Source organism: Physeter macrocephalus, chromosome 4 (assembly GCF_002837175.3).
Source record: "Physeter macrocephalus isolate SW-GA chromosome 4, ASM283717v5, whole genome shotgun sequence".
NCBI lineage: Eukaryota > Metazoa > Chordata > Mammalia > Artiodactyla > Physeteridae > Physeter > Physeter macrocephalus.
Genome location: NC_041217.1, coordinates 120,090,181 through 120,105,569, shown reverse-complemented (window position 1 = coordinate 120,105,569; position 15,389 = coordinate 120,090,181). Strand labels below are relative to the sequence as shown.

The following is a 15,389-nucleotide window of genomic DNA, read 5'->3' as shown; positions in this document are numbered from 1 at the left end:
TAGCATACAAAAAACTTAGAAATACATTTAGGTCATTACTACTAATAGGTTTATATAAAGCATTCCTAATTCAAGTGTTCCTTTATCATTATGTAGTTTCATTTAAAAACAAATAACAAAATTGCATCTGATAGAGTTGATGTTTAACACAGGCTCTCAAATTTTTCTTAACAGGATTCCTTTATACTCTAAAAAATTATAAGACCCTCAAAGAGCTTTTGTTTATGTGTTTATATCTTTCAATATTTACTGTATTAGAAATTAAAAGTATAAATGTTTAAAATATTTATTAATTTATCTTGAAATAGGAATAGCAAATCTGTTCCATGTTCACAGAAATTATACAAATTTATAAAACAGAACTATATTTTAAAAAGTAAAAAGAGTGGGGTCATTTTACATTTTTGCAAATCTATTTAATTTCTGGCTTAGTAGAAGGCAAATTTTCACATTTGCTTATACAATCAATCTCTCACAAGTCATGAAATCTCTGGAAAAGTTTCATGATATAAGAGAATGAGACAGAAAAAAATTAATAATGTTTAGTGTTATTATTAAAATTATTTTGGCATTGGGGATAACCTTAAAGGATTTCAAACATCCATGGCAGTTCCAGGATTACACTTTAAGAACCACTATTGTATAGAAGAGCTATAAAAAACAACCTCACAAATAGAACTTATTATAAGAAGGCCAGTCAAAATGTACAAAAATACTCATAATTGTAAGGGAATACAATTTGGAGATTATATCAAGGTGACAGAGTAGATTCTAAAAATAACTGTTTTCCACAATTTCTCTTGGGTCAAGAGAAAGGGAAAAAAAGGAAAAGAATATTTAGAAAATAATGAAAATGAGAGTACCTAAATGCATAAAGCAAACATTAACAAACATAAAGGGAGAAAATGACAGTAAAACAATAACATTAGAGGATTTTAACACCCTATTTACATCAATGGACAGATCATCCAGACAGAAAATCAATAAGGCAAGAACTGCTTTAAACAACACATTAGATCAATGAACTTCATGGATGTGTATGGAACATTCCATCCAAAAGCATCAGAATACACATTTTTTCAGGTGCACATGGAACATTCCCCAGGATAGATCACATTCTAGAATGCAAAACAAATCTCGATAATTTTAAGAGGATTGAAATCATATCAAGCATCTTTTCTGACCATAATTCTATGAGATTAGAAATCAACTACAAGGAAAAAGCTGCAAAAAAGACAAACACATGGAGACTAAACAATATTCTCTAAACAACCAATGGGTTACTGAAGAAAGCAAAGAGGAAATAAAAAAATACCTGGAGAAAAATAAAAAAGGAAACATGATGATCACAAATCTGTGGGACACAGCAAAAGCAGTTCTAACAAGGAAGTTTACAGCAATATAAGCTTACCTCAGGAAACAATAATAATCTTAAACAAACAATCTAAACCTACACCTAAAGGAACTAGATAGAGAAGAACAAAGCCCAGAGTTAGTAGAAGGAAAGAACAAAATAAAGATCAGAACAGAAATAAATGAAAGAGAGACAAAAAAAATAGAAAAGATAAATGAAACTAAGAGCTGGTTCTTTGAAAAGATAAACAAAATTGATAAATCTTCAGTTAGACTCAACAGCAAAAAGAGAGAGTGAGGGTCCAAATAAATAAAATAAAAAATGAAAAAAGAAATTAAAACCTACACCACAGAAATACAAAGGATCACAAGATACTACTATGCACAATTATACACTAATAAATTGGACAAACTATAAGAAATGTACCAATTCCTGGAAATGTACAATCTTCTAAGACTGAATCTATAAGAAATAGAAAACATGAATAAACCAATTATCAGTAATAAAATTGAATCAGTAATAAAAAAGATCTCCCAACAAACAAAAGTCCAGAACCAGAAAGCTTCACAGGTGAATTCCACCAAAACATTTAAAGAAGAGTTAACACCTATCCTTCTACAACTATTCCAAAATATTGTGGAGGAAGGAATGCTTCTGAACTCATTCTATGAGACCAGCATCATCCTGATACCAAAACCGGACAAAGATACCAAAAAAAAGTAAAGTAGAGGCCAATATCATTGATGAACAAAGATGGAAAAATCCTAAACAAAATGTTACCAAACTAAACTAAACAACATTAAAAAGATTACAGACCATGATCAAGTGGGATTTATCCAAGGGTTGCAAGGATGACTCAATATTTACAAATCAATCAATGTGATACACCACATTAACAAATTGAAGAATAAAAATCATATAATCATCTCAACTGATACAGAAAAAGCTTTTGACAAAATTCAATATCCATTTATGATAAAAACTTTCAATGAAATGGGTATAAAGGAAACATTCCTCAACATAATAAAGGGCATATATGACAAGCCCACAGCTAACATCATACTCAACAGTGAAAAGCTGAAAGCATTTCCTCTAAAAAGAGGGAAAAGACAAGGATGCCCACTCCCATCACTTTTATGCAACATAGTACTTGAATAAGTACAAGTTATAGCAATCAGACAAGAAAAAAATAAATAAAAGTAATCCAAATTGGAAAGGAATAAATAAAACAGTGGCTGTGTGCATATAACATGATACAGTATAAAGAAAATCCTAAAGATGCCACCAAAAATCTATTAGAATTCATCAATGAATTAGTAAAGTTGAAGGATACATAATTAGTATACAGAAATCTGTTACGCTTCTATACACTAACAGTAATCTATCAGAAAGAGAAATTAAGAAAACAATCCCATTTCCAATTTCATCAAAAATGATAAAATACCTAGGAATAAATCTATACAAACTTGATAAATCATAAGGCTCTGACGAAAGAAACTGAAGATAATACAAACAAATGAAAGATATACCTTGTTCATAGATCAGAAAAATTCATATTGTTAAAATGATCATACTACCCAAAGCAATCTACAGATTGAATGCAATTCCTATCAAAATATCCATGGCATTTTTCACTAAACTGAAAAAAAGTTCTAAAATTTGTATGGAAATACAAAAGACCCTGGGTACCCAAAACAATCTTGAGGAAGAAGTTCAAAGCTGGAGGTGTCACACACACTGATTTCAACCTATACTACAAAGCTACAGTAATCAAAACAGTATGGTTCTGGCACAAAAAATGACTTATAGGTCAATGGGATAGAATAGAGAGCTCTGAAATGAACCTACACTTTATGGTCAATTAACCTAAAACAAAGGAGGCAAGAATACACAATGGGGAAAAGACAACCTCTTCAATGAATGGTGTTTGGAAAACTAGAGAGCTACATGCAAAATAATCAAACTAGACTACTTTCTCAAACTATATAGAAAAATAAAATCAAAATTGATTAAAGACTTAAATATAACACCTGAAACCTTGTAGGAATAAAAATCCTACAAGAAATCATAATCAGTATGCTCTTTGACATTGGACTGAGGAATGTTTTTTTGGCTATGCCTCCTCAGGCAAGGGAAACAAAAGCAAAAATAAACAAACTGGACTACAGCAAACTAAAAAGCTTTTGCCCAGCAAAGGAAACTGTTAATAAAATGAAAAGGCTGCCTACTAGATAGGAAAAATATTTGCAAATGATATATCTAATAAGGGATTAGTATCAAAAATATACAAAGAACTCATACAACTCAACATCAAAAAACAAATAACCCATTTTAAAAATGGGTAGAGGACTTGAACAGACATTTTTTCCAAGAAAGATATACAGATGGCCAACAGACACATAAAAAGATGTTCAACATCACTAATCACCACAAAAATGCAAATCAAAACCACAATGAAATATCACCTTGCAGTTGTCAGCTATTATCAAACAGCTATTATCAAAAAGACAACAGATAACAAGTGTCGGTGAGAATGTAGAGAAAAGGGAGCCCTGATACACTGTTGGTGGAAATGTAAACTGGTGCAGCTGCTATGGAAAAAGTATGGTTGTTCCTCAAAAAATTAAAAATAGAACTGCCATACAATCCAGCAATTCCTCTCCTGGATATTTAAGCAAAGAAAGCAAAAACACTAATTAGAAAAGATATATGCACCACTCTGTTCACTGTAGCATTATTTACAATAGCCAAGATATGGGAGAAACCTAAGTGTCCATTAATAGATGTATGGTTAAAGAAGATGTGATATCTATACATCTATATATAGATACACACACACAGAATGGATTATTACTCAGCCATAAAAAAGAAAGAAATCTTGCCATTTGTGACATGGATGGATCTCTAGGGTTATATGCTAAGTGAAATAAGTCAGAGAAAGACAAGTACTGTATGATGTCACTTGTATGTGGAATCTAAAAAACAAAGTAAATGAACAAACACAACAAAACAGAAAAAGAGTCATAAATACAGAAAACAGGCGTTTGCCAGAGAGGAAGGGGATGTGAGGGGGAAAGAAAATAATGAAAATGAGACTACTAGTCTCAAAACTATAGGATATAGTATTATCTGCACTGAAAGGTAAATAAAGGTATAATGTTGAATGTTCATTAGGAATCTGAAAAAAATTGAGAAAATTATGTATTCAAATAAATAAGTGTGAAAAATATCTTAAAAGTATATCTATAAAAATGCTGGGAAGTCAGAAAGAGAAAATAAAGATAAAATAAACATGATACAAAGTAATAACTTTTAAAATATTTAGTTGAAAGAGACAATTTTAGTTACATTCAAATTTTGTTTACTAAGCTTACTTAAGAATTCCTAAAATCTGAATCATATAATGATGAGAAATGATTAAACTTGTCAAAGATTTACAAGTCTTTGACAATTTAAACAGTTATATGAACTTGACAATTGCATGGGCAAGGCTCCTTAGTAAATATTCAAAGGATATCTAATTCCTATATTCCTGAAATTGTTTCAAAGCATAGGAAAAAGGCAAGTGTCTTAAGACAGACCACTGTCCTGATATCAATACCTCAAAAAGCAGGCACCAAAAGAAAATAATACAACCTCACTCATTATTACAGAGGGTAAAATCTTAAAATAAGTATTAGCTATCCCAACTGAGTGATTCCCATTCAAACAAAAACACACAACGACTAAGGTCTGTTTTAAGAATGCAAGCACGGTTCAAAATAACAAGATATATTGATTTAATTCATTACCTTAGTATACTAGAAAAAAAAATGAAGACTCTCAATAGAATCCGAAAAGGTATGTAATAATGTTCAGCAAATACTTGTGCTTTATATTTAATCCAACATCTCAGTACTAAGATATTTTCTTAACATGATGAAAAGTACCTACCAGAAATTTTGCAATATAATATTTCAAGATGAAATAATAGTGGTATTAGGATCAAAGTCAGAAACAATACAAGAATTACAAGAATACCCATTAACCACCAATATTATTCTTGAATTTGAAATCAACACAAGAAAACAAGAAAAATAGGAAAAGGTATGATTGTTACAAAGGAGAAGTGATCATTTTTTAAAGAATACTTTGACAATCTAACAGAATAAACTGAAAAATCATTTTAAATAACAAGATAGTGACTAAAAACATCAACACACTCTTTTATAAAAATACTAGTCTGAAATTATAATTTAAAAAAATTTCAAGTCTCAACATAAAATAATTGTTTTTATGTTTTATGTATTATTTTTGGAATAATCTTAAATGTGCAAGAGCTACATGAATAATACTACACAACCTCAGTGAAAATCATAGAAATAACTGAATAAATAGAAATATATACAAAGGTCCTTAAGCAAATGACTCAACATTATAACATGTCTATTCTCCCATAATCACTTTCTAAATACAGTGCCATTAAATAAATATCTTTTAATATACAAAATGATTTTAAACTTCATTTGAATAAATAAAACACAAAAATAGCCAATAATATTGAAAATTGGTTTGTCATCAAAAATCAACATCATATAGCTAAGATATTAAAATGATATTTTCAAATAAGTAGATACAAGGAGATTATCATATGTGATAAATGTACTATTTTAAATACCTGGTAGAATAATAATTAACAAATGGTGTTGGAATAATTTACTATATATAAAAATATAAAGTTTTTTTCTTTTCCTCTAAAATTAATTATTTTTTTAAAAAAATTGAAGTATAGTTGATTTATAATATTATGTTAGTTTAAGGTGTAGATCATAGTGATTCAGTATTTTTGCAGATTATACTTCATTATAGGTTATTAAAAGATAATGGGTATAATTCCCTGTGCTAAATAGTATATCTTTATTGCTTATCTATTTTATTTATAATAGTCTGTATCTGTTAATCCCATACCCCTCATTTGTCCCTCTGTCTTTCCCCTTCTCCCCTCTGGTAACCACAAATTTGTCTTTTATATGGTGAGTCTGTTTCTGTTTTCATATACTTAAATTTCTATTATTTTTCAGATTTCACATATAAGTGATATAATATAATATTTGTATTTCTCTGACAGTTCACTAAGCATAATATTCTCTAGGTCCATCCACATTGCTGCAAATGGCAGTATTTCACTCAAATATGTAGTTTTATCCTTACTACAACCCCAAATTAAAATAATATCCAAGTGGAATGATATTTAAAAGTAAAAATGTAAAAACATAAAAATGTCAGAATAAAATGACTCATCTTTTTATAAGCCTAAAGTTGTGAAGAACATTTTTTAGCATTCTATAAAGAATAGACACCCCAAATACTCACTGGTTTGACCACATTAGAATTAAAGTTTTCTGAACAGCAAAAGACACTATAGATAAAACTAATACACAAATGATAAACTGGAAAAAACATATGATAAGAGAAAATTTCACTGAAATTGTCCCTTCCAAGTTAAGTGGAGTAAAATTCTATATAGCAAGTCTATACCAATAGAACAATTAACAAAGGATATGAACAAATAAAGAAAAAGAAAATAAACAAAAGCAAGTACACAATAAAAGTGGTCAACATAAAAAAGTTCTTTTATTAATGATAAGTATGATATAAGTTAAATCTGCATGTTTCTTAATAAAACTAAGTTAGCTTATTTGTTTAGACATTCCCAAAGGAGTTTAAGTTTTACAAATCAAAATCATTTAACTTTTATAAATTTTTAAAATTCATTATCAAATTGTGACATGATAAGAGGGAAGAGAGCAAATGAACCATGGGATGTCATTTAGAAGGGAAAATTAATAACTTGGAGCATAATGGAAAGAGAAATTACAGCAATAGGTCAGGAGCTTACCAGGAAGGGGACCTATAGCAAACTTATTTTATTTCTAGGCAAGGAGAAGGATAAGCAAAAGGACAGCTATCTGGAAATGTGTAATAGGGATATGGTTTCAGAAGCACAGAATGAAAACCATGATCATGCCAGAAAACCTGTCTTAAAAAAGAGTGGCAAAGTGCCTACAGTCTGGAAAATGAGGCAGGACAGAAGGCCATAAATTTGAGCCAGTTTTCTTCCTGTTATAAAATCAGTCTTCACCTCTGAGTCAGTTGCCCAAAAAGACTGAGAAACTTTGAATACCGAAGAGAACTAAGCTGAAGGGTACCAGGTAGATTTCCAGTCTCTGCATGAAATAATTCAGGCAGGAATACTCCTTGTAGTCCTTGCAAATGTAGACACAATATCTTTATACACAGAGTAAATGATAACTTCCATATTGTGTATTTAAACAAAAAATGTTCTGCGGTTACAGTGCCAGTTGTCCTCTAACTGGTTCTGAAAGGTCAGGATAGCATGCAGATATATGAGTGTTCTGGGTGAACAGCTGAGATGGAACTATGATTACAAAAAACATATGTTTCAATAAAGGAAAAATGGACACTTCACTGAATAATATTAAGAATAAAGGAATTTTTACTTACATTTGTATTTATATTTGTCTTGTGACCCCTAGGAGAGAGTCAGTGTATCGTATGTTACTCATATTACAGCTCTTAGGTATGTGCATGGGACCAACAGAATTGATTTTGCAAGATGTTAAAAGATGCCAAGAAAGTTACCATCTGGCATAATTTATAAGTATCTCCCTTATAATTTTTTTCCTAATTTCTATCTATTTCAGGTTTAAGTCACATAATTTTCCTTTATTCACCTCAGTTCACAAAGTATTTTTTGAAAGGTACTATGAGCACTCCATAGTTCCTGTCCCTGTGCCTTTCCCACATGTGTTATGCTATAAGTTGTCTGCTCAGTTCTCTCATTTTCCTAGTGATCTCTCTGTTGGCCTTGGCAACTCTCACAGTTTAACAACTCAGATTATGTATTAATCTAGCATCAACTTGCTGCTTTTTAAAAATAATTCTGAAATTGCTTGGTTGTAAAAATTTTCTTATCCATATCTAGGAGTCAAGCATAATATATGGTGTCACAGGTTTTTCCAGAAAGGAGATACCAAGACAGTTAAGTGTGCAAAAGGTTTATTGGGAAGTAATACTCCTTAAAGGAAAACGGAGGAAGTGGATTAAGCAGGGAGAGTCAAAGTTTCTGCCAACCGACCAGGAGCTCTGAAGCAAAGTCTATCTCTATCTGAAGGTCCAACAATGAGCAGTAATGGCCAGGCCCTTGTAACACTGCCTTACTCAGTAATTGCCTGAAGGCTGCCTAGAGAATAGTGTGACCTCGACTTGAAAGCAGAAGTGGACCCTGAACAATCTAACAGCTGGAGCTGTCAGCTAGCCACACTCCTTGCATCTGAGCAGCCACAAATGGTGTCTAATATTACCCTTGTATGCCTCTGTCCTAATCTTAACATTTAGCTCCAAGTTTTCTCCTTTCAGTCTCAGTAAAATCTTTGATTAAAGGGGACAGGCTTTACTTATTTTATTTTTACTGACAGTGACAAGCAGGGGACCTGATATTTAGAAAGCACCTAGTATATATCTGCAAAATTTTATTAAATGGATAAAGTTAGCCCATTATGTGTTGATTAAGTCAAAAAGCTACAGCTTCACTTCTAAGTCATCATTTTTGCTTCTTCGGACCTCAAAACATAGGTGAATTAAACTTAAATTAAATTACCCTTAGCCCCTGCTAGCCCTTAGTGATTCTTCTGATAAATATCTCATACTTCTACTTGACCCTAAAAGCTATTATTTCCCATAAGTCTTAATACTCAGGACAACTCCAACTCCTTTGATCAGACCCTTAGATGTAGGCAACTGACTAAACTGGATTTGAATTTGTATACTCCTTTCAATTCCACACTTTATATAATCAGTCCCTACCTAGTAAGTTATTCCTATTTCTTTCCCCTCTCCCTACAAGTTCCAGCATAGGAATTGCTTTATGGCAATCTTTAAGGCCTTACAATTTGTTACAGTGCTAAGGACATTCTAAATATTCAAAAAATACCCATTTGAAATGAACTGTGTTGCTGATGGGGCCTGAAAATGACTGTTAGGCAATAACAAAGAGCATGTAAGAATGTCATTACAAAGCTTTTTTCTTAAGACTTTCATAAGTTAGTACAACATCCCAGAAACTCATTGATAATAAAGGTCAGTTTCCAGTGTAAGGAAAGACTCTTCACAAAACACTGAAATTTAAAAACTGAAATATCTATCCATAAGTTTCTCTTTAACTCTCCACATAAAATAAGGTGACCCATTCCACATCTCCTGAATCTGATATGAGATCAACCCTCACAATATTTTCTTAGTATCACCTACTGTTTAACTAAACAGAAGAGGGCAAAAGTCGTTTCATTATTTTTTTGGCTTCTAAAATTATGGAGCTGATTATTCTTTCTCCCTGCCCCCCTATTTACCTGAATTCAAAGTAGGCACAAAAAACCCCAAACTCAAATATAATTAGTTACTTGGATTTGTAAAATTAAAATTAGCACAACTTCACCCTGCCATGCAAGCTGTGCTCCACACAACTCCAGGGAATGTCATCCACACAGACTGTGATTTAAATGCACTCATGCAACGTGCAAAGCAGCAGCCCTGAGTAAGGTAAAGTCGTCTCGTTCCTCTCTTACTCACATAGGCCATGTGATTATAAATCACTACATTTTTTTAATAGTAAAAAGAGAACTATACCCCACTAAAAGATATACGGATGGCAAGTAAACATCTGAAAAGATGACATCACATGTCATTAAGGAATTGCGAATTAAAGCAACAATGAGATACTATTGCATACCTATTAGAATGGCCAAAACCCACTTACACTGACAATACCAAATGCTGGTGAAAATGTGGAGCAACAAGAACCTCATTCATTACTAGTGGGAATGCAAAATGGTACAACCACTTTGGAAGAGAGTTTTGCAGTTTTTTTTCAAAACTAAGCATCCTCCTACCATAAAACCCAGCAATCAAGCGTCCTTGTATTTATCCAAACAAGTTGAAAATTTATGTGCACACAAAAACCTGCACATGGATGTTTATACCCACTTTGTTCATAATTGCTAAAATTTGTAAGTAACCAAGATGTCCTTCAATAGGTGAATGGATAAATAAATTGTTGTACCTCCAGACAATGGAATATTCTTTAGTTCTAAAAAGCAATGAGTTAATGAGCCATGAAAAGACATGGAGGAAACTTAAATGCATATTACTAAGTGAAAGAAGCCAGTCTAAAAAGGCTACACTTGCTACATACTATATTATTCCAACTATATGACATTCTGGAAAAGGGAAAACTATGGAGACAGTAAAAATATTATAGGTTGCCAAGGGTTAGGGGAAAATAAGGATGAATAGGCAGAACACAGAGGATTTTTAGGGCAGTGAAACTATTCTGAACAATATTGTAAGGGTGGATATATGTCATTACATATTTGTCAAAACCCATAGAAGGTACAAAACCAAGAGTGAACCCTAATGTAAACTGGACTTTGGGTGATAATGCTGCGTAGGTTCATTGATTGTAACAAATATACCATTGTGGTGCAGGATGCAGATAATGGATACTGTACATATGTGGGAAAGGGAGTAACATGGAGACTCTCTATACTTTCTGCTAATTTTGCTGTGAACCTAAAAGTGCTCTAAAAAGAATGTTTATTAACTAAGAAAAGAGAATTGTTAATGTGGAATATAACACAAAATAGAGGTTACTGAAGGCAATATTTCTATATTTATGTTATAAAAAATGGAGATAAAATGTTTTTATCCACAATGCAAAATCTTTGTTTTTATTATATAAATAAAACATGATTTCTGATTAGAAAGAATATACAAAATTTTCAGAAAGAAAGGAATAATCACCTAACATTTTACCACTTAAATAACTACTATTAACAGATTGATGACTGTGATTTTCATGTATTTTTAATGCATATGTGGTACAATTAAAAAGTTACTTTATATTTTTGAACCCTTATTAAAAATTATAATATATTAAAAGACAAACAGTTCCTCAGGTATGTGTATATATATATATATAAATACATATATATATATATATACATACACACACACACACACACCTTTAAGAAAATGTATTTAATAGTAATCAATGGAAAGTGCTCACAGGAGGATTATCTTCGAGTATATTTTGCTCTATTTTGTTTTACAAAAATGGTATTCAACATGGAATGTATATAGTTCCATCCATATTAGTTATGAGAAAAATGAATCTTTGGAACCAAAGGAAAATCAGTAAAAATATCCTAGAATTCAACCAAATCATCAGTTCTAAAGCAAATCTTACTTTAGTATAGATGACTGCCATATTATATTATGTTTCCAGGAACTATAGAATGCCATAAAGGAGAACAAGATGTGAACATTCAATGCGCTAGAAGTGGTTCAATGTAAGAAATCTCTTCCAGAGAAATTGATTGGCTTGCCCTATGGATCTTTTTCCTCATTCTGTTGATAACTAGGGAGAACATATGCACACTCTCCAGAAGATGAGTCAAGATAAAGGGTGTGAAATTCCAATATTAATGCTTCAAGGCAAGAGGGTGTTACTCAAGTCCTAAGAAAAAATTAGATCATGATTCTAGGAGGTGGGCTGTCAAAGAAGACAGAGATCCACAACACATAGATTTGTTCTATCTTTCCATGAGGTTATAACAGTAAGGATTCCTGGCCATCACTCTTTCTTACCTCTTAGATGTTTTCTTTCCTTCCTAACAACATATGACTAAACCAGCTTAAGGAAGCTTCAAATGTGAGGGTGTGGAGGCAAGAGGAAAGAGGGCAACTAATCTTCTCTGAGATAAATATATGGCAAATTTCTTTCCTCTGCTCTTAATCTCTGTCCTTTTGGCTATAATGAGTGTGACTTTCTTTCATACTATACCCCTTCTAAATTTCATGTTTGCAATATAGGAAATAACTATTCAAGATAAAAAAGCATGGGTAACAAAGAATATCTCATAGTCTAGCCCAGGTTACTAAAATATTGCAATGGAATTTTAGACCAAAGCCTCAGTTAGGAACTGCTTTGTTTGCTATTATTCCCAGTACATATATTTTCCTTGGTAACTTTTGAGTAAAAGGATTGACTGTGCAAAAGCAGATTTCAAATAGCCTTGGGTGCCCCAGCAAAACCCAAGATCATAATAGTATCTAGATTTCCCTAAAATCCCACATAATAATATACAAATGTCCCTAAAGCTTGATCTAATTGACCACCATAACTCTGTATTTATGTCAGTCTATTCAATAACAGAAGGAAAACCACCCTCTGACCAATATCTGTAAGCCATGGATAAATAATATCCCTAGCAATTGTTTTAGATTCTCAATGTCTTCTACTCCAATCCAGTTTTTTATCAGATTCTTTCATCATGGCTTCTAACTTTTGGCTCTGTATATCATTTACAGTTTATTTTTGCACCATTAACTCTGGATGTTTATATGGACTTCTGGCTTTGCACCACAGCATTTCCTAAATGAATGTGACTTGAACTCACTCCTCTGGTTCTTTCCATTTTAGGTTACCATTGATATCAGAAATTTTAAGCCCTTGGGAGACCAAGCACGTTTCATCCCCAAACAGGAGCAGATTCAGACAATGATTGCTTTATCTAATTACTGAAACTCGAATTCCATTCTTGATTAACCTTTCCGTTACTTTGCTCACAGTATCTTTTTCTAATGCATTCCCAGTATTAAATGCTGATATTTTCTCAGCCCCTCCCCTTTCCCTACTCCCTAACTCTTTTAATGTTTTCTGGATCCTAGGTTCTCTTAGGTATTCTATAGTATTAACTGTTCTCACTATAGTTTCTAATAAACCAAGCTCCAAGTCACTAAAGACTAGACATGTGAGTAGTAAAAATAATAAAAGAATATATCAACTGAGTGAGCTGAAGAGAAGACTAATAATGAAGCTAGCAGAAGATGGAATGACAATTATATATAGAAGAAATAGATTCAAAGATGAATCTTACAATGAAAAATTATTTCAGTTACTATAAGAAAGTGAGCTTTGAAGACAACTTCATAATGTATGAATGGTAGCTATAAACAATGAAAAAAGTATAGGAAAATGTACATATTTATAGACTATGAAAGAATAGTTTCTAATAAATGACATTAGTAGTGATGTGGTTCGTAGAATTACTAATATCAAAGAGCTTTAGGAAACTCCTTATAATTAATATATTTTAGCAAAAGATTTATAACATTCAAAATACTTCCAAAGTCTTAGTATATTATATGTAACTTCATAAGTATTAAATAACATAACGTTTATAATATATATTATTCCTATTTATGTATATATAAGTCACTTGCCATAACACACCATATATACAAATATACATATACATGGATATGTATATATACATCTACATTTATATATGGGTGTTGGCTATCAGTATATCCAAATTGGTTATCAGTATACAACATACCCATATCCAACTTGGATATCAGTATACATCAGTGAAAGTCTTCTCTATATAAAGTATATAAAAAGCAGGTGACATGCCTGAAATCAACACGTTTATATTCTACAAAGAGGGCCAAAATACACTTCACATAAACTTTATAGAGCATACTATCATCTGGAGCAAATTAATATAGTTGGCACTGTGTGCTAATGAGGAAAATGTTTTGAATAGGATACATTTGCCTTTTAAACCTATGCTTTTATTCAATGGATAAACTTTGGTGGGATTTAAGGGCTTGAGGACATTACTGTACTATATCTAGAACACGTGTCCTCAATTACATTGAAATCAGACTAATGTCAGTCTGGACAGTTTGTATTCCCTTCTAATTATGTTAATGTAATGGAAACGTTTGCTGCTCAGGCTATTCAGGTACAGGTGCAAATATGAAGGAGTTTACAGACAAACACAGTGCTTTATAAATTAGAAAATGTTCATTCCAGTTAATTATACTATAATGCCGAGTTTTCATTTTTACCATTACCTAATGGTAAAAGCAAAACAAAATTCTAAAAATAAAAAGCACAAACTTTGGAGTCAGATGATCTCGAGTTAAGTCCTAGCAATGTCACTTAACTGTTTGGTTTTTGGTAAGTTAATCAACCCCTATGAGCCTTAGTTTCCCTAATGATAAAAAAAAGAGGTAAAAATACCTATCTTATGGTATTGTGAAGAATAAATTACATACCACATGCAAAATATCTAGCATAGTGCCTGGTACATAGTAGGTACTCAATAAATATTAATTTCTTTCTATTTTTATTGTGTCCTTAAAGCAATACATGATTTTGCACAAAATACTGAGTGAATATTATACTATATGCACAATTATCAGTCTTTAATAAACTAAATATTTCTTTATGTTTTCAGCTACTGAGAATATATTTTATATTACTATTAATAACTACTTCCAATAATTAATAAGAGAAAACACATATATAAAGCATAAATTATAAAATGGTTCTGTTAAGAGTGATTAATACACCACAAAAATTAAATTTATACTACATTATATGACTTTTATCACATCAAGAAAATCTCAAGCATAATATTAACAAGATAATAGAATACATTTAAAAGAGATTAAGGAAATTATTACTAATGCAATATAAACTATAACTATAGTATCTTAAAAATATTTCAAAGAAAAGTAATAAAATAATTATACTTACATGTTTCCAATGTGCAAGCTTTTCTGTTATATTGGTTCCAGGCTGAAAAAAGAGATCCTTAAAGAGCTTATCTTCAAATCCTTTGTGTTTGTAAATCCATTCTTTTTCACTTTCACTAATAGTTTTTTCCTGATGTTTTTTATACAAGAACAAGTGGCTGAATATAAGAGGGGGGAGGGAGAACCGTCATTTAGTTTCTTTGCAAAAAAAAGAAAGAAAACTACTTATGAGTTCACTTACATCTTAGAAAACATAGTGGTAAACTTAATGTAATATTTGTTTTATATTATTACTATATAAAACTAGGCATTAGGGCTAGCTCATCAACATTCATCAAGGGATGAATGAGTGCTGAGAAATCTCTGG

The 15,389-nt window shown here is 31.5% G+C and overlaps 1 protein-coding gene across 1 annotated transcript in view; it reads right to left on the bottom strand.

Moving 5' to 3' along the window:
- LRRIQ3 (leucine rich repeats and IQ motif containing 3) overlaps window positions 1-15,389 on the bottom strand; it is a 236,253-nt gene that overhangs the window by 105,275 nt on the left and 115,589 nt on the right. The window contains exon 5 of the mRNA XM_024119868.2: window positions 15,024-15,180. Coding sequence (XP_023975636.1) covers window positions 15,024-15,180 — 157 coding nt within the window. The remainder of the gene's footprint in view (window positions 1-15,023; window positions 15,181-15,389) is intronic.